General features: G+C 45.5%; 1 protein-coding gene across 1 annotated transcript in view; it reads left to right on the plus strand.

The window, feature by feature from the left end:
- Window positions 1-19,333, plus strand: part of ascc2 (activating signal cointegrator 1 complex subunit 2) — a 46,964-nt gene that overhangs the window by 23,658 nt on the left and 3,973 nt on the right. Inside the window, exons 13-18 of the mRNA XM_056275554.1 lie at window positions 6,273-6,519; window positions 6,697-6,893; window positions 10,880-10,999; window positions 14,946-15,170; window positions 15,828-15,930; window positions 16,033-16,127. Of these exons, the coding sequence (XP_056131529.1) occupies window positions 6,273-6,519; window positions 6,697-6,893; window positions 10,880-10,999; window positions 14,946-15,170; window positions 15,828-15,930; window positions 16,033-16,127 (987 nt within the window). The remainder of the gene's footprint in view (window positions 1-6,272; window positions 6,520-6,696; window positions 6,894-10,879; window positions 11,000-14,945; window positions 15,171-15,827; window positions 15,931-16,032; window positions 16,128-19,333) is intronic.

Consider the following 19,333-nt stretch of genomic DNA (forward strand, 5'->3'; position numbering starts at 1 on the left):
ATTGTAAAGGTGAAGAAATCAATTTTATCAGATAGCCAACTAGTTTATCCGCTTCAACCCTTGTAACGGAAAAGATGGCGAAAAGAAAAAAAGACGATGATTACCGTGCATTCCAGGCTGCGTGGACAGAGGAATTTGCATTTGTGGAGAGAGCAGGATCTGCGGTATGTCTAATATGCAATGATAAAATTGCATCGATGAAACGGTCAAATATAAAGCGGCACTTCGATACGCACCATGCTTCATTTGCATCGAAATATCCAGCGGGGCACAGCAGGAAAAGGGCATGCGAGGAGCTACAGCGGAGAGTGCAGACGAGTCAGCAGCAACTACGTGTGTGGACCAAGCAAGGTGACGGGAATTCCGCTAGCTTTGCGGGGGCTTTGGCAATAGTAAGGAATGGAAAGTCATTCACAGATGGCGAGTATGCCAAAACATTCATGCTTGATGTGGCCAATGAACTGTTTGATGACTTCCCAAATAAAGACAAGATAATCAAACGAATAAAAGACATGCCCCTGTCAGCAAGAACTGTGCACGATCGTAGCATCATGATGGCAAATCAAGTCGAGGAAACACAAATTAAGGACATAAACGCCGGGACATACTTTTCTCTCGCGTTAGATGAGTCAACAGACGTTAGCCATCAATCTCAGTGCAGTATCATTGCCAGGTATGCTGCAGGTGACACACTGCGTGAGGAAAGCTTGGCTGTTTTGCCAATGAAAGGGACAACAAGAGGAGAGGATTTATTCATGTCTTTCATGGAGTTTGCTAAAGAAAAAAAACTACCGATGGATAAACTTATTTCCGTCTGTACTGATGGTGCACCCTGTATGTTGGGGAAGAACAAAGGATTTGTAGCGCTTCTCCGTGAACATGAAAAGAGAGCCATCCTAAGTTTTCATTGCATCCTGCACCAGGAGGCGCTTTGCGCTCAGACGTGTGGCCAGGAGCTTGGCGAGGTGATGTCTCTGGTCATTCGAGTGGTCAACTTTATTGTTGCCCGAGCTTTAAATGATCGCCAGTTTAAAGCTCTGTTAGAAGAAGTTGGGAATCATTATCCCGGTCTGCTTTTACACAGCAACGTGCATTGGTTGTCAAGGGGGAAGGTGCTCAGCCGTTTTGCAGCTTGCCTGAGTGAAATCCGGACTTTTCTTGAAATGAAAGGCGTCAAGCATCCTGAGCTAGACAACACTGACTGGCTCCTGCAGTTTCACTATCTCGTGGACATAACTGGCCATCTGAACCAGCTCAATGTGAAAATGCAAGGTATTGGAAATACAATCTCATCCCTTCAACAAGCAGTGTTTGCATTTGAAAGCAAGCTGGAAGTCTTTCTCAGGGACATTGAAACAGGTCGTCTTCTGCACTTTGAAAGACTGCAACAATTTAGAGATGCATGCTTAGCAAGTGACTCCACTCAACATCTGGATCTCCAGCAGCTAGCTGGCTTTACGTTCAATCTCCTGCAGTCATTCAAAGCACGTTTTGGAGAATTTCGTGCGCGCACTGGTCTTTTCAAGTTCATCACTCATCCACATGAGTGTGCAGTGGACAAAATCGACCTGACATGCATCCCCGGGGTCTCTATCGGAGACTTTGAGCTGGAAGTTGCTGACCTGAAGGCATCAGACATGTGGATGAGTAAGTTCAAGTCACTTAATGGAGAGTTGGAAAGTCTTGCGCGACAGCGAGCAGAGCTGGCGAGGGAACACAAGTGGACAGAAATTAAAAATCTTCAACCTGAAGACCAGCTGATTCTTAAAACTTGGAACGAGCTTCCTGTGACATACCACACAATGCAGCGTGTGAGTATTGCCGTATTGACCATGTTTGGCTCTACATATGCATGTGAACAGTCTTTCTCGCATATGAGGAACATTAAGACCAACCTACGCTCACGTTTAACTGATGGAAGCCTCAACGCCTGCATGAAGCTCAACCTCACCACGTATGAACCAGACTACAAGGCCATCAGCAAAACCATGCAGCACCAGAAGTCGCATTAAAAGTAAGACATATTTAATTTATTATACGTTAAAAATACTATATGGCTCTCAATGAAATATATTTAGAAATATTTGGCTTTTATGGCTCTCCCAGTCAAAAAGGTTCCCGAACCCTGATCTAACCATATCATATATGTGTGTTGTTTGCATAGTTCTGGTAACATATTTTGTTGTTTTCCATAATCTGAGCTAGTGGGAGCATGTTGAAGAGAAGAGGCCCCAGGATGGAGCCTTAGGGAACACCACGGGTCATTTTTGTCCACTCAGATTTGTAATTACCTATAAACACAAAGTAATAAAAATTAGCAGCTGGAATATGGCTTTTTTGATGATTTTACTTTGAAACGGGAGGTTTGATATGGGCCTATAATTGTTCAATAATGAGGTGTCTAGATTATTCTTTTTGAAGAGTGACTTGATGACTGACTGCAGTTTTCAGGGCCTGTGGAAAGAAACCTGTGAGAGAAAAAAACTTGCTGACAATTAGATCTGAGGCCATGCAATTCGAAACATTTTTGAAAAAGCCTGTTGGTAGAATATCTAGGCAGCAGGGGCAGGATTTCAGATGTTGTATAATGCCCTCCCAAGTTTTTATGGTCAATGGGGTTGAATTTTGTCATGCTATTTGAGTTTATTTTAGGTGGACACAGGGACAACACATACCCTGTACCTAGTATGGAGGCACTGACTGCCTAATTTTCTGAATTTTGTCAGTGAAGAAAGGCAAATTTATTGCAGACCCTGGTCAATAGAAATTCAGAGGCTATTGACACAGGAGGTTTTTTTTAGCCTGTGAACAGTAGCAAATAAGTGCATTATTATTGTTTTTGGCAATGATGTCAGAGAAGTAGGACCACCTTGCGTTTCTCAGTTCCCAATTATAAATGTGCAGTCTCTCTTTTTATAGATGTCATAATGAACAGTAAGATTTATTTTGCCACCTGTGTTCAGCTTTATGACACTCTCTTTTTTCTATTCTGACCAGCGTGGCACATCTCCAAGGAGATATTTTCTTACCAGAGACCACCTTCACTTTAGTGGATGCAATGGCATCAATAACATTTGTAATTTTAGAAATGAAATTATCTACAGCTTCATTGACTGACACCCAAGAGAGGGCAAACATGGAAGAGAAAGGCTGAATAGATATTTCACTGGTGCTTTCAGTAATGTGCCATTTTGCGATTACCTCTGTTTGAACATTTGCATGCACAGAGATAGTACTCTCAAAGAAAACACAAGAATGATCGGTGAGAGCCACATCAGTCACCACAACCTTAGAAATGTTCACACCCTTGGAGATAATTAAGTCCAGGGTGTGCCCCTTGTTTTGTGTGGGCTCTGTCATGTGCTGAGTCAGTCCATAGTTATCAAAAATACAAACTCAGTTCTTCAGTCCCTCTGACCTGGGGGTTGGCAACTTGGATATTTAAATCACCAACAATAACTACACAAAGTCAATACAGATTATCGACAGTAGTTCAATTAAGTCACCAAAAAAGTTTGCATTGTATTTAGTTAGATTTTTAGAAATATCACTTGAGAAGAGAAATTAAACTGAAGAGCCACATATTCAAAAGAAGGAAAATTTCCATAAATTCCATATTACTTTTTGCATTGCAGTGAAACAAAATGGCAACTCCACCTCCTTTCTTATGCATTCTGGTTTCGCTCATAAAACTGAAGTTGGGAAGTGTTGACTCGATAAGAACAGTTGTGCTGTTGTCTTGTTCTAACCAAGTTTCAGTTAAAAACATGAAATTGAGATTATGTTTGATGATAAAATCATTGATTGAAAATGTTTTTTCTGACAAAGACCTGATGTTTAGTAATGCTAATTTTAGTTTGCTAAGAGTATTATCTGCCCAGTTTTTTGCGACAGTTCTGTGGCTGCTGGCCTACAACTAGAGTCAGATAAGATAAAGTACCTGTGTGCTTTGAGTACACATTGTTCTTCCTGAAGCTGGTCAAAAAGGAATTGCAAACCTCGGAGCCGCTCCTCACGGTCTGGGGTGGGCTGTATCATTAGCAGTGGGTCCGTACCCAGGAAGCAGAGTGAGACATGAGCATGAGCATGACCCGGTCGGTCCTAGTAGTCAGCATGCCCTGTAATGCTGACTGCAGGAAGATTGCCCTTGCTTTGTTTGGATGAGCGGGAACTTTTGGTGACACATAGTAACATCTTGTCAGTCCCTTTTGTCTGCATCCTTAGCTTTTGTGAGATATCTCTGAGAGGCGAGGAGGGGTAGGGGTGGCTGGTAATGATATATGGCGTTGTCCTGAGTGGAAAAGATTGCTCTACTTTTCCCAGATTTTCCTGACCCATTTCAAATACCAGGGGTGGGGTGCTGGAGGCCATAGGTTAAGTTGGCAGTAAGCATGTGGACCCCCACTCTCTTTAAATTAACCCTGTCCATTCTGAAACAGTTTCGTTGCCCCCAGAACAGGTTGAAGATGTCAGTGAACTCAGTTTTTGAGCGGTGCATGCGGAGGAAAGCCAGGTATGTAATGCCAGCAAGCAGCTGAAACGTTCAATTCCTTTCCCTAAAGTTGGATTGGACCTAACGCAAATATCTGAGCTGGGACTTGTAGAATATCCATTAGGTGTATGAAGTCCCTTGTAACAGCTCTGAGCCATGCATCATTTCAGGAAGAGTGACATTTGTTCCAACATGCACAGTAAGTGTGTCCATGCCTGGATGGCAGAATAACACTTGTGGCAGTCTTTGGACCATTTTGCTAAACATAGCATTGGGTAGACAGACAGTTTTCATAACTTTGCTTTTACCATCTTATTATATGGTCACCTTCCAGCAGAGTCTCTGATATGATGTCTTGTCTGGCTTGGTTAACGTATTTTTCCAATGTCCGGTGCATGTTATGCTGTGATGCTGTCTTTTTTGATCATGTGACATTAGCTTTAGCGGCTACTAATCTGTTGTTTACCTCCATGTGCTGCCGAGAGATGCTTCTTGCAGGCTTAGCTGTATCACAGACCGTGGCTGCACGGGTCTCGGCTTTAACTTCTGAGCTAGTGGTGCTACTGCTAGCTGTGGAATTACCATTGTGCTCACAGACAGGCAGCTCAAAACCCAAACAATATACCTGTTCTCCAGCCGAACCTCTGGTGAGACAGTGGAACTGTGCTTGTTGTGTCTGAACTTTCTTTTACCCCGCACAACGTCTGTCCAGAGCTCGGGGTTTGACACTGCTGGGGTAGAACAGGTCTTTGGTCTGGCTCCCCAGTTTATCCAGTAGCACATACCCAGATCCGTGGGGTGTTGGTCTCAAGTGGATTTGGGCCAGACCAGGGAATAGTGTCTGCATAGTCATCAGCATGGGGCTCATTATGTCTGAAAGCCGCTCTGCAAAGCGCTTCAAGTCCGTGGTCCCTGTTACACAGCCGGTTCCAGGGCATCAGCTTGGGAAGCAGCAAACAGTGTCAATAGATTTTTTTGTCCTCTTGTGTGGAGTGTAGAGATTCCTTTCTTTCAGGTTTCTCCTATTGTACTGTCACAATATACACTAAACAGGATCACTGTTTGCCATTATTTCAGGTCTCCTGTTGTAGCCACAACTTTCTTCAACTTGTTTCTGTCAAGTTGTTCCCTGACATTCAGTTGACATTATTCATTATTTCATTTGTCAATGGGTCGTGACCCCTAAGTGAATGTCACTACCTTAAAACGTCTTTCCGTCAGACATCTTTTGAAGTTAATATATTCCAGTGCCTCAAACATTGATTTATCCACATTAATACTTCACATTCCATGAGCAGAAGAGAAAACTATCTGCACAAAGAAAAGCCAGTCTAGTTCCCAAGGGCAGTGGGACTCGTTTCAGCCTCAGAGCCATGGACAGACAGTCTCTTTTCACCAAAGAGATGAAATCTGAAAACTCTGTGAAAACCGTGGTCGTGTTTATAAATACTCTCGTTGTTAGGGTTGAGTACTGCTCATGCAGAAATGGCAAAAAGTAACAAAGATGTAGGAAAACTTGGAAAATCAGAGAGCAACGCGCAGAGCGAGAGCAAAAGCGTTTGCACCGAGCGTGGAAGGAAACGAGCACATTTCCTACACAAAGTGCTTTACATCAGGGCATAAAAAGACATTAAAAATAGATACAGAAGAAGATAACATGATTACTAACAAGAATTTTGAGAGAATACCATAAATAACTTAAAAAGAAATTGAAGGATAATGAGAACATAATAAACAACATTAAAAAGTGATTATTTTTTAACCTCCTTCTCTTTGCTAGTGATGAGACCAGGACATCCTACCTGCTGCAGGGCGTGCAGAGTGCCTGGGACAACGTGGGCCGAGGAAAACCCCAAATCCAGACTCACTCCAAATCGGCCTCGGCTCTGCCAGCTGCCCAGGCAGCGGCGTACACCAGCCCTGGTGCCTCTACCTCAGCTGACCTTAACCCCAGGATGGCCAGGGAAAGAGGAGAGATGCCCCAAGGAACAGATGCCATGCTGGACGTGCCTGGAAAAGGGAGCAATGTTAGTCCTCCTGGCACAGCGATGGAGAGTTTGATCATTGCAGTTGTTTACTGAACTGTCCCATATCTGTGATTTGTGTCATTACTTGAGGTAGTCGCCTTCATCACAACCACCTCAAACGACTACTGGACAGTGGACTTTGCTGTTGTTGGTAACTGGTGTGTCTGTATGATCCAGGGCGCGGTGTGCTCGGTGAGTGCTGGAGAATTGGAGTCTTTGCTGTCATGTATCAAGGATCTGCTGCCTGACCTGGGCGAGGGCTTCCTGATGGCCTGCCTTCAAGAGTATGACTACAACTCTGAACTAGTCATCAACAACATTTTGGAGAACCAGCTGACGCCCGGCTTAGACAAACTGGACCGCACCATGCCCAGGTGATGCCTTAACCCTATCCCTCTCAGCAGGGTGTCCCAACCACAAGACACTGATTCTGACATGACCTTTTTTATTTATTTGTCCTTTTTTATAAGTTTTATTATAGGATTTATTCATTTTTTATAGATTTTAAATTTCAAGGCAGTCTTTGTAATGACAGTACTTTATACAGTGTCACCCAACTGTGATGACAAACATTATGTTTACACGTACATCAATACCATGAGTTCTGGTAAAGAAAAAAAAATCAAAAAATGGCTTGAAATAATGTTTTCTGTATACATGGGTATACATGAGTCATTTCACTAGTATCTTTGTATTTAATCATCTTTTTCTTGCACTGTTGTATTTAGCTTTTCACCATTTTCATGGATTTGATTGTAAAAATGATGTGTACGGGGATCCTCTTAACATTTAGTTTCAAAAAGCGGAAAGTTAGCCGATTAAACCTGATTAAGCCATATACATGCACCAAAACATAGAAAGATTGAACAAAAACCTAGTTGTCTTAATCCTCTTAACTATACTGAGCCTTTGACCATACCTCATTAAAGATCATCAAAGAAAAGCATTTACACAACATCAAGGTGGCGCCGGAGATGGCAGCCTCGGTACAGCTCTCTAGTACTTTTTTTGTTTTTGTTTATTCTCTGTGTGTCCGGTTATTCAAACCCGATTAATTTCACTAGAGAAGAACTGCTTAACATTAGGCAGTTAACTCCAGATACTTTTTCACCAGTTTTCACAAACCTTGAAAGTTTTTTGGCGATCTTTCTTAGAGGAACAGTGGCTCTCTGCGAGACATGGAGGCACGCAGACAGGGGAAGCAGGCCGGTGCGCTGGTGAGGCTCTGACAGTGAGGATTTTGATCTGCACCCCCAGTAATTCATCTGGCGAGTCTCCGCTCCATGCCCAACAAAATGGACAAGCTGCTTCTCCTCAAAGGGAGGAACAAGGACTTTGCTCGTTTTGCTGCCCTTTGTTTCACTGAAACCTGGCTCAGCGAATCCAACCCGACAGCGGATTACATCTGCTGGGCATCCGCCTACACCAAACAGATCATGTTATGGTTCTATCGGGAAGAGCGAAGGGCAGAGGAATTTGCTTCTACATAAATGAAGATTGGTGCACAGATGTCACAGTGTTAAGTAAATACTGCAGCCCAAACTTGGAGTCATTGTTCATAAACTGCAAGCCATTTTACTCACAGCAGGAGTTTTCATCCTTCATCCTGGTCCGTGTTTACATCCCACCCCAGTCCAGCGTGAATGGCGCACTGCAAACCCTGGCTGACCACATTACCGACTTGGAACAAAACTTTAACAGAGCAAAATTAAACCACGTGCTACCAAAATACAGACAGCATATTAATTGTCTCACCAGGGAAAATAACACACTGGAGCACTGCAACACAGTTCTTAAAGATGCATATTGCTCAGTTTCTCGGGCAACTTTGGGGCATTTTGATTACTGCTTGATTCATCTTATTCCAACCTACAGGCAAAAACTAAAATCTGCAAAGCCCATGGTTAAAATAGTGAAGAAATGGACCAGCGAAGCAAAGTAAGAACTCCAAGGCTGTTTTGACTGCACCAATTGGTGTATTTGAAGCTGCAACTGGCAACCTGGACGAACTGACACCGACATCTTAGATCAGCTTTTGAGAACGTGTGTGCCTACCAAGACTTTCTGCATATACAACAATAACAAGCCATGGTTCACAGCCAAACTAAGACACCTTTGGAAGGCCAAGCAGGATGCCTACAGTAGTAGTAGGGATAGAGCCCTGTACAAGCAAGCCAGAAATTCACTGACAAAGGAGATCAGAGTGGCTAAAAAAAGCTACACTGAAAGCCAAAAAACAGGTTTTCAGCCACTGACCCTGTGTCAGTGTGGAGGGGACTGCAAGACTTCACAAACTACACAAGACCATCCCCTCATGTTGAGGCAAACAAAGAACTGGCTGACGACCTGAATGTCTTCTGTTGCAGGTTTGAGAGCCAAATTCACACCCCTCACCCTCTCCAAGCCAATGACAACAGCCCCCATCACGCCTCTGGCAACCCTCCTACCTATCCCCCCCCCCCCCCCCGCCGATACTCAGGCTGCACTCAAGATAGATGTAGAGGATATGAGCCAGCTTTTTCAAAAACAGAAGACCAGGAAAGCACTGGGCCCAGGCGGTGTCCCTTCGTCCTGTCTTAAAGTCTGTGCTGATCAACTGGCTCCAGTCTTCATGCAGCTCCACAACAGATCTCTTGGGCTGTGTGAAGTCCCCTCCTGCTTCAAATGCTCCACCATCATCCTGGTCCCAAAGAAATACTCTACCACAGGGCTGAATGACCACAGGCCTGTCGTCTGTGGTCATGAAGACTTTCGAATGACTGGTGTTGGCCCACCTAAAGCACCTCACAGGACACCTACTGGACCCCCCGCAGTTTGCCTACCAGGCAAACAGGTCAATGGATGATGCAGTCAACATGGGACTGCACTACATTCTGCAATACCTTGACTGCCCAGCGACATATTCAAGGATCCTGTTTGTGGACTTCAGCTTGGGGTTAAACACTATCATTCTAGAAATCCTTTCCTCCAAACTCTCCCAGCTTACTGTATACCCCGTCATCTGTCAGTGGATCACCAGCTTCCTGACAGGCAGGAAACGGCAGGTGAGGCTGGGGAAATTCCCTTCTGGTATACGGACAGTCAGCACTGGTGCCCCTCAGGGATGTGTCCTCTCCTCACTGCTCTTCTCCCTCTACACCAATGACTGCACCTCCAAGGACCCAGCTGTTAAACTACTAAAGTTTGCAGGTGACACTACGGTCCTCGGACTCATCCAGGATGGCAACGAGTCTGCTTATCGGCGGGAGGTCGAGTGGCTGGTGCGCCGGTGTAGTCAGAATAACTTTGAGATGAACATGCTGAAGACTGTGGAGATGACAGTGGACTTTAGGAGACACCCATCAGCACTGCTCCCCCTCACAATATGCAACAGCCCTGTGTCAACTGTGGAGACCTTCAAGTTTCTGGGAACTACCATTTCCAAAGACCTGAAGTGGGAGACCAACATCAACTCCATCCTCAAAAAGGCCCATTACACGCCTATGTACACAATCTGTCTGACTGTGGGTTGGTGGAGTCCAAACTCTTGGACTGTTCATTATGAGCATCAACAACGCTTTTTCTGAGGTCCTCAGAAATCTCCTTTGTTCTTGCCATGATACACTTCCACAAACGTGTGTTGTGAAGACCAGACTTTAATAGATCCCTGTTCTTTAAATAAAACAGGGCGCCCACTCACACTTGATTGCTAATCCTAGAGGTTCACATACTTTTGCCACTCACAGATATGTAATACTGGATCATTTTCCTCAATAAAGAAATGACCAAGTATAATATTTGTGTCTCATTTGTTTTATTGGGTTCTCTTTATCTACTTTTAGGACTTGTGTGAAAATCTGATGATGTTTTAGGTCATATTTATGCAGAAATATAGAAAATTCTAAAGGGCTCACAAACTTTCAAGCACCCCTGTCTGTAGCATTTTTCTAAAACGGTGTTACAAAGTAGTAATATGGGCATAGTTTGTTGATTACTCAACCATAACAAAACTGTGTAGCGTAGCTGCATACCAGTTGTGCATACATGCTTCCATCCAATGTCCTGTTGTTGTTCTATTTATTTCTTCTGTTTTTGTTTTCTTTTTTGTGTGTGTAAGTGGTGTCTGCAAGTGCTAGAAGCTGCTGTGTACCGCAGTCAAATTCCTCGGGTGCATAGGCACACTTGGCCAATAAAGTTGATTCTGGTTCTGTTTGCAGAAGTCAGAGCAATAGTGCCTTTGTATCGGTTTAGGGTAAAATGATCAGTCTGCATGTCGGTGAGCTGGACGATAACACAGTGGTTGTGAAAATCAAAGATGGACAGTGTTTTACCTCAGCTGTATTTGATCCCCCATCCACACCTACACCCCCTTTTTCCACAGGCAGGTGAAGGAAGAGCCCCCAGCCGTCCTGAACAGCAGGTCCAATGTGTTTGACGATGACGAGTTCGATGTCTTCCACAGAGATCAGGTGGACGTGTCCCGTATCTGGAAGGGCAGGAGGTGAGTTTGATGTCTTCCACAGAGATCAGGTGGATGTGTCCTGTATCTGGGAGGGCAGTAGGTGAGTGGACGAGGGCACTGAGACCCAAGAGAGAGTAAACATCCAGTAACATTAGAGATGTTACTGGATGTTTACGTCCTTCCCATCTTGAGGTACATATCGTGTACACCTCCACTTACCGGGGATAGAATTCCAAGTGGGCGCCATTTCCTGTCTCTCGTCTGCAGTCTTTCACTCCACTCTGTGTTGATATAAAAACACTAAGGGTAGAACTACTGTTTCAAAAACAGTCTGCATTTCCAGTCACCTCTATGTGCTTCAACTCAGTTATAATTTCCTTCTGTTGTCAAAACTGGGAGTTTTGCTCTGACAGACTCTTTCATGGTTCCACTTTTCACCAAAAAGCCATTTGGCACTGCTAAATGGAAGTTGTACGTTAGCCTGAATACACGATAACAATCATCCATTTCTATTTGTAGTGCACTTTTCTAAAATTCCCATATTTCCCAAACACTGCAAGTTACAAAACAGAAGAGACAGGAAAAAAAATGCAGGCACTTGGGAAGAAAATGGTGTGAAAGCAGCCTGTAACACCTTGGAAAGCTCTGAGACATCAGACAAACAGCAGCAGATAAAACGAGTCAAGTCAGCAGCCGTGTCATGAGCCAGTGACGTCAAAGGCTCACTGGAACAGGAAGTGTCCTCATACTTTACAGGTTGGGATCATGTTGTAGTGCCGCAGGCAGATTGTCTCACAGCTGGGGGGGGCGCTACATCAAAAAGCGGCATCACCCGTGGTTTTAAAGAAATGTTGTTTTTTTTCCGACCTGTGTCTTATTTCTGTAGTATTTTTCACAATTCCTACTGATTGTTGTAGTATTTTATGTACCGGCCTCATTGTGGAGGGTTTTGGCGAGTCCAGACAGATGCTCTGCTTCACAGTGGTGTCAGTAGGGCAAACTAACATACAGGTTCAGTTGACCTCAAACAAGTCCAGTTTATCTAAAGTCTTCCTTACAAGTGAAAACGGAAGTTTTAAATTTATCAGCCCAAATTAAAAGTAAAATTATTGAATCAAATAGCGGAACTACTACTTGCGAAACAAGCGACCGTACTTAACCTACTCTGCATGTAAGCGTGCTTGGTTGAGGCTACATTGGTGAGTCTCATGTGGAAAATACAAATGGTGTAACAGGAATATGGCATGGTAGCTCCTTTAACCGCATATTTGATTTGGCAAAGATTTTACGCCGGATGCCCTTCCTGACGCAACCCTCCCCATTTGTCCGGGCTTGGGACCGGCACTAAGGATGCACTGGCTTGTGCATCCTCAGTGGCTGGGTTAACAGGCAGGAGTTGAGACAGGCACTGGGTGGTAGTGAAGAGTTGCCAGATGGCTGGAAAACCACTGCAGAAATAGTTAGGGAGACAGCTAGGAAGGTACTTGGTGTGTCATCAGGACAGAGGAAGGAAGACAAGGAGACTTGGTGGTGGAATGAGGAAGTACAGCAAATTATACAGAGGAAAAGGTTGGCAAAGAAGAAGTGGGATAGTCAGAGAGATGAAGAAAGTAGACAGGAGTACAAGGAGATGCAGCGTAAAGCAAAGAGAGAGGTGGCAAAGGCAAAGGAAAAGGCGTATGGTGAGTTGTATGACAGATTAGACACTAAGGAAGGAGAAAAGAACTTGTACCGATTGGCTAGACAGAGGGACCAAGCTGGGAAGGATGTGCAGCAAGTTAGGGCGATCAAGGATAGAGATGGAAATGTGCTGACAAGTGAGGAGAGTGTGCTAAGAAGGTGGAAGGAATACTTTGAGGGGCTGATGAATGAAGAAAATGAGAGAGAGAGAAGGTTGGATGATGTAGGGATAGTGAATCAGGAAGTTCAGCGGATTAGCAAGGAGGAAGTGAGGGCAGCTATGAAGAGGATGAAGAGTGGAAAGGCAGTTGGTCCTGATGACATACCTGTGGAGGCATGGAGATGTTTAGGAGAGATGGCAGCGGAGTTTTTAACTAGATTGTTTAACACAATCCTGGAAAGTGAGAGGATGGCTGAGGAGTGGAGAAGAAGCATACTGGTACCGATTTTCAAGAACAAGGGCGATGTGCAGAACTGTAACAACTACAGAGGTATAAAGTTGATCAGCCACAGCATGAAGATTTGGGAAAGAGTAATAGAAGCTAGGTTAAGAGGAGAGGTGACGATCAGCTAGCAGCAGTATGGTTTCATGCCATTAAAGAGCACCACAGATGTGATGTTTGCTTTGAGAATGTTGATTGAGAAGTATAGAGAAGGCCAGAAAGAGTTACATTGTGTCTTTGTAGATTTAGAGAAAGCTTATGACAGAGTGCTGAGAGAGGAGGTGTGGTATTGTATGAGGAAGCCAGGAGTTGCAGAGAAGTATATGTAAGAGTGGTGCAGGATACGTATGAGGGAAGTGTGACAATGGTGAGGTGTGCGGTTGGAATGACAGATGGGTTCAAGGTGGAGGTGGGATTACATCAAGGATCGGCTCTTAGCCCTTTCTTGTTTGCAATGGTGATGGACAGGTTGACGGACAAGATCAGGCAGGAGTCTCCATGGACGATGATGTTCGCGGATGACATTGTGATCTGTAGTGAGAGTAGGGTGCAGGTGGAGGAGAGCCTGGAGAGGTGGAGGTATGCACTGGAGAGAAGAGGAATGAAAGTCAGTAGGAGCAAGACGGAATACCTATGCGTGAATGAGAGAGAGGACAGTGGAATGGTCAGGATGCAAGGAGTGGAGGTGACGAAGGCATTTGAGTTTAAATACTTGGGGTCAACTGTCCAAAGTAACGGGGAGTGCAGTAGAGAGGTGAAAAAGAGAGTGCAGGCAGGGTGGAGTGGGTGGAGAAGTGTGTCAGGAGTGATTTGCGACAGAAGGGTATCAGCAAGAGTTAAAGGGAAAGTTTACAAGATGGTTGTGAGACCAGCTATGTTATATGGTTTGGAGACAGTGGCACTAACGAAAAGACAGGAGGCGGAGCTGGAGGTGGCAGAGTTGAAGATGCTAAGATTTTCACTGGGAGTAACGAAGAAGGACAGGATTAGGAACGAGTATATTAGAGGGACCGCTCAGGTTGGACGGTTTGGGGACAAAGCAAGAGAGGCAAGATTGAGATGGCTTGGACATGTGTGGAGGAGAGATGCCGAGTATATTGGGAGAAGGATGCTGAATATGGAGCTGCCAGGGAAGAGGAGAAGAGGAAGGCCAAAGAGGAGGTTTATGGATGTGGTGAGGGAGGACATGCAGGTGGCTGGTGTGACAGAGGAAGACGCAGAAGACAGGAAGAAATGGAAAGGGATGATCCGCTGTGGCGACCCCTAACGGGAGCAGCCGAAAGTAGTAGTAGCTCCTTTAACAAGTTGTAATTCCTTAATTTCATTAAATAATTCACTTTTCATTTGGGCTAATACATTTAAAATTCAAACATAGTTTTTCTTACAAATAAGAGGTTCGATAAACTGGACTTGTTTGAAGTAAACTGAACAAGTATAATTTGCCTTACTGATGCCGCTGTGATGCAGTGTGTCTGAACTTGTCTCCACAAAGATGCAGGCACATAAAATGTTTTGATAAATGATAGGATTCATGAAAATACTATGACAATAACACCTAGGTTGAACAAAACGGGGTTTCCTTGCAGTCCGCTGCAGGGTTGGTGGTGGATAGTGGGACTAAGGTGTTATGGCGTCATGAGATGACAGAAATAACGGAGGCTGTGTGATGGACAGCTTGCAAGTGTGTTAGAATGTATGAGAGTGAATAGGGAGCTGGGGTTGGGAGTGGCGTGTTGCTGAGGAGAGGCACAGCTCCTTTTTAGGATGAACTGGAGTTTGGTAAGAACGGGTAGTAGCCGGTAAACAGAAATGGCAAGCATTACAGTCAAAGCATTACAAGCACCACTCTGTGACCTCCGCAGGAAAGGCGAGAGCGCCCGGCAGATGCTGAATGACAAGCAGCACATCGCGGAGCAGAGGGCCCGGTACCAGGCGTATGAGACGGTGGTGGACGAGGTCGTTGTCGAACCCGGCAGCTCGGCAGACGGCTACGGCCCGGACGATTACGAGGACGAGTATGACGACACCTATGACATCAACCAAGTGGGAGCCAATGACCTGGACGAAGACAGTCTGCTGAACCGCCGGTAAGCCAAATGTTGGCCCGCGGCATGCCGTGACAGAATTAGCCATCATTTATCATTGATGGATCATCCCAGATGCCATTTATCATATTGAGGGACTCAAGATAAGGAATGTGACTTGTTGGTAATCTGCCAGTTAAGATGTGGAGACACTGGAGCAGGGCACATCTGGCACAGGAAGAGTGACTATCACCAGACAGCAGCCAGTCAAGTCAGTACATGTGATGTAGACACGTTTTTGTCTGTACACCAGAATGTTTGTCCTACTGGACGTATTGGTCAAAAGACGTATGATCAAAGACGTAACTAGCCTGACAGTAGGTACCACAACTCGGACACTGGTAATCACGTCTGAGTCCCTGCTGTGGTCCGGATGTGTGTTCTTGGTAAAACAACCCCCATGGGTTTTGCTGACTACAGCGTCTTGACCCAGTGGGTGTAGTGTGTTGATCACTCTGACCTGTGCCTGTGTGTGGCTGTCTGGTTGTGTGCAGTAATATTTAGATGAGGCTGAGCTTAAGACAGCCTTCTACATTATAAAGAAGATGTTGGATGAAGTTAATGATGGTGCTGTAGAAACATAGCTCATGGTTTGTGTCTGATGTGTATTCGAACCTCCCCACCCCACCCCATCCAAACACACACCCACACCCCCAACAGGCCCTTCACCATCCCACAGGTACTGCGAGCAGGAAGCAAACAAACTCTAGATGTGCGGTACAGGGATGAGGAGGAGGAAGAGGAGGATGAAGAGAGTGAGGAGGTACCAGTCATAGACCTGTGGTCTCTCTGTCATGGGTCTCTTTGCGTTCTCAGTTTATCCTCTTTTCCTTTGTTGCTGCCTCTGAACCCGTTTCTGTTCCAGAGCAACACGGTGAACAGGGACCAGTTTGTGCAGAACCCGGCCCTGCTCAGGGAGAGGGCCGAGGCCAGAAGAGCCGCCATGCAGCAGAGGAGGGGGTACGCTACACACTATGACACACACACCATCTCTCACACTGTCTCTCTCTCTTTACTCACTCCCGCTCAAACTTCCCCTGTTTTATTTTATTTTACTATAATATATTTTATTTTATTTTATTTATTATATTTTATATGTATTTTACGATTCTTGCTGTTTATCTGACGGGACCAGGCAGAGTTAAAGGTACAGTCCGTGGTTTTTTGACCAACTAAAACAGGTATATTTACATACATCATTGAAGAGTTTTGAGTTCCTGGTGCAACATTAGCATTTGTGCCTTTCTCAACTGGTTGTAATTGAAAATATCCGGATCAGGAAAAGTGTGTTTGTCATTTCATATTATGTACTACGTACACAAAAGAAAGGAAATTGCGTTTCCCGTTTCCGTTGATATGGGCTTGTTTTACTCCAGTCTTTACAGCCATTATCGGTGTGAACAAACTTTTAGCAGCATCTGGAAACATTGGAAGCTCAGATTTGGTTATTTGCTGCTACTCTTTCATATTAAGAGACCTGTCACTCAGTCTGGGAGTGACAGCAGGGTCCAGTTCAGTGTTGTGTGTTTCTGGTTGGTTACTGGTACTCTTTCATATTAAGAGACCTGTCACTCAGTCTGGGAGTGACAGCAGGGTGCAGTTCAGTGTTTTGTCTTTTTGGTTGCAGGAAGACCCTTTGGTCTGCGTTGGAATGAAGGAGATGGCTGCACTTTAATTTACGGTGCACTAATAAGATGTAACGAACCGTACTTGGTATCATATTAGACAAAAACGAGGAATAAGATGTTCTTTATCAAACGGTGAAGCAAACACACTTATACCCTAGTTAGACACCGTACACCTACATGATGCTGTATTTAGAAACCCCATATGATGCCCTATGTCATAATTAGACCCAAGTCCACTATACTTGGACACTATTATACCAGACTATACTCTGATCTGAAACCAGTCACATCAGGTCGCTGCGTCACACGGCCCTCGTAGGCTGGATGTTCTCTGAAGTCCCGTGGAGTTTCTAGGTAGTAATACATAGCCTTCCTCGACGCCCTACTCCCATACCAGTTTACACATCAGCCGTTTTATGCCACGTCACTGTCCAACCCCAGTAACATGATGCTGAGGAAGCTGCAGGACATGGCCTCTTTATGTCCCACTGTCAGACCCTTATGAGACCTTCTGAGAGGCTCATTTGCACCACATCACAGCAGAACTGTACGTAAACTGAAGCAGGTCCCTACAGCTTAAGGCAAGTTGGGTTTAATACTTTTTTTCAGGCCACTCAAAATGAAATTTAAGACCAAATAACCAAAATTTATTAAAAAAGAAAAACACGTAGGGACAATTTTGCCCAAATGTGTATTGTAACATAAAAGGTGCATTTTTTTTTGGTACAGTGAGAAGGTCGGATGATCTACTTCAGGTATTGAAAAAAAAGCGCAACACTTTCCAGAGTGGAACACATGGAAATCAATAACATAACACAACATAAACATCATGAGTCATCAGTGAAAAGGCACAGTGGGTTCACTTCTTGAAGTTGATGTGTTGGAAGCAGGAAACTGGGCCAGCGTAAGGATCTGAGCTACTTTGACAAGGGCCACGTTGTGATGCTAGACGACTGGGTCAGAGCATCTCCAAGGTGGCAGGTCTTGTGGGGTGTTCCCGGTATGCAGTGGTCAGTACCCACCAAAAGTGGTCCAAGGAAGGACAACTAGTGAACCGGCGACAGGGTGATGGGCCCCCAAGGATCATTGCTGTGCATGGGGAGTGAAGGCTAGCTGGTCTGGTCCGACTTAACAGGAGAGCTACTGTAGCTCAGATTGCTGAAGTTCATGCTGGCTATGATAGACAGGTGTCCCAACACACAGTGCTTCACAGAGAGCCCATGATGGCCCCTGTCCACCGCCAAAAGGGCCTGCAATGGACACGTGAGTGTCAGACCTGGAGTATGATCAGTGGAAGAAGGTGGCCGGGTCTGATGAATCACATTTTCTTTTACATCATGTGGGTGGCTGGGTGTGTGTGCGTTATTCACCTGGGGGGAAGAGATGGCACCAGGAGGCACTGTGGGGAGAAAGCAAGCCAGCAGAGGAAGTGTGATGCTCTGGGGAATGTTCTGCTTGGTTCCTGGCATTCATGTGGGTGTTACTTTGAAACGCACCACCTACTCAACATCGTTGCAGACCAAGTACACCTCTTCATGGCAACAGCGTTCCCTGATGGCAGTGGCCTCTTTCAGCAGGATAATGCGCCCAGCCGCAGTACACAAATTGTTCAGGAATGGTTTGAGGGGGTGTCTGGGTAGCATAGCGGTCTATTCTGTTGCCTCCCAACTTGGGGATCGCCGGTTCGAATCCCCGTGTTACCTCCGGCTTGGTCGGGCATCCCTACAGACACAATTGGCCATGTCTGCGGGTGAGAAGCCAGATGTGGGTGTGTCCTGGTTGCTGCACTAGCACCTCCTCTGGTCGGTCAGGGCACCTGTTCAGGGGGGAGGGGGAACAGGGGAGAATAGCGTGATCCTCCCATGTGCTACGTCCCCCTGGTGAAACTCCTCACTGTTAGGTGAAAAGAAGCGGCTGGCAACTCCACATGTATGGGAGGAGACGTCGTAGTCTGCAGCCCTCCCCGGATCAGCAGAGGGGGTGCAGCAGCGTCTGGGACGGCTTGGAAGAGTGGGGTAAGAGTGGGGTTATTGGCCAGATACGTTTGGGGAGAAAAAGGGGGGGAAATCCAAAAAAAAAAGGTCCTCCCCAGCCATTTCCCGATCTGCTGTAACTTCTCAGTTGGTGAGGGACTAGAAGCCTCTCAGCAGCTGCAGCTTCCCGAGAGACTCCCACAACACCCACAGATGTCCTTCTACAGGGTCCCGAGAGACTCCCACAACACCCACAGATGTCCTTCTGCAGCGTCCCGAGAGACTCCCACAACACCCACAGATGTCCTTCTACAGCGTCCCGAGAGACTCCCACAACACCCACAGATGTCCTTCTACAGCGTCCCGAGAGACTCCCACAACACCCACAGATGTCTTTCTACAGCTTCCCGAGAGACTCCCACAACACCCACAGATGTCCTTCTGCAGCTTCCCGAGAGACTCCCACAACACCCACAGATGTCCTTCTGCAGCTTCCCGAGAGACTCCCACAACACCCACAGATGTCCTTCTGCAGCTTCCCGAGAGACTCCCACAACACCCACAG

The sequence above is a fragment of the Lampris incognitus genome, chromosome 1 (assembly GCF_029633865.1).
Source record: "Lampris incognitus isolate fLamInc1 chromosome 1, fLamInc1.hap2, whole genome shotgun sequence".
NCBI classification, from domain to species: Eukaryota; Metazoa; Chordata; class Actinopteri; order Lampriformes; family Lampridae; genus Lampris; species Lampris incognitus.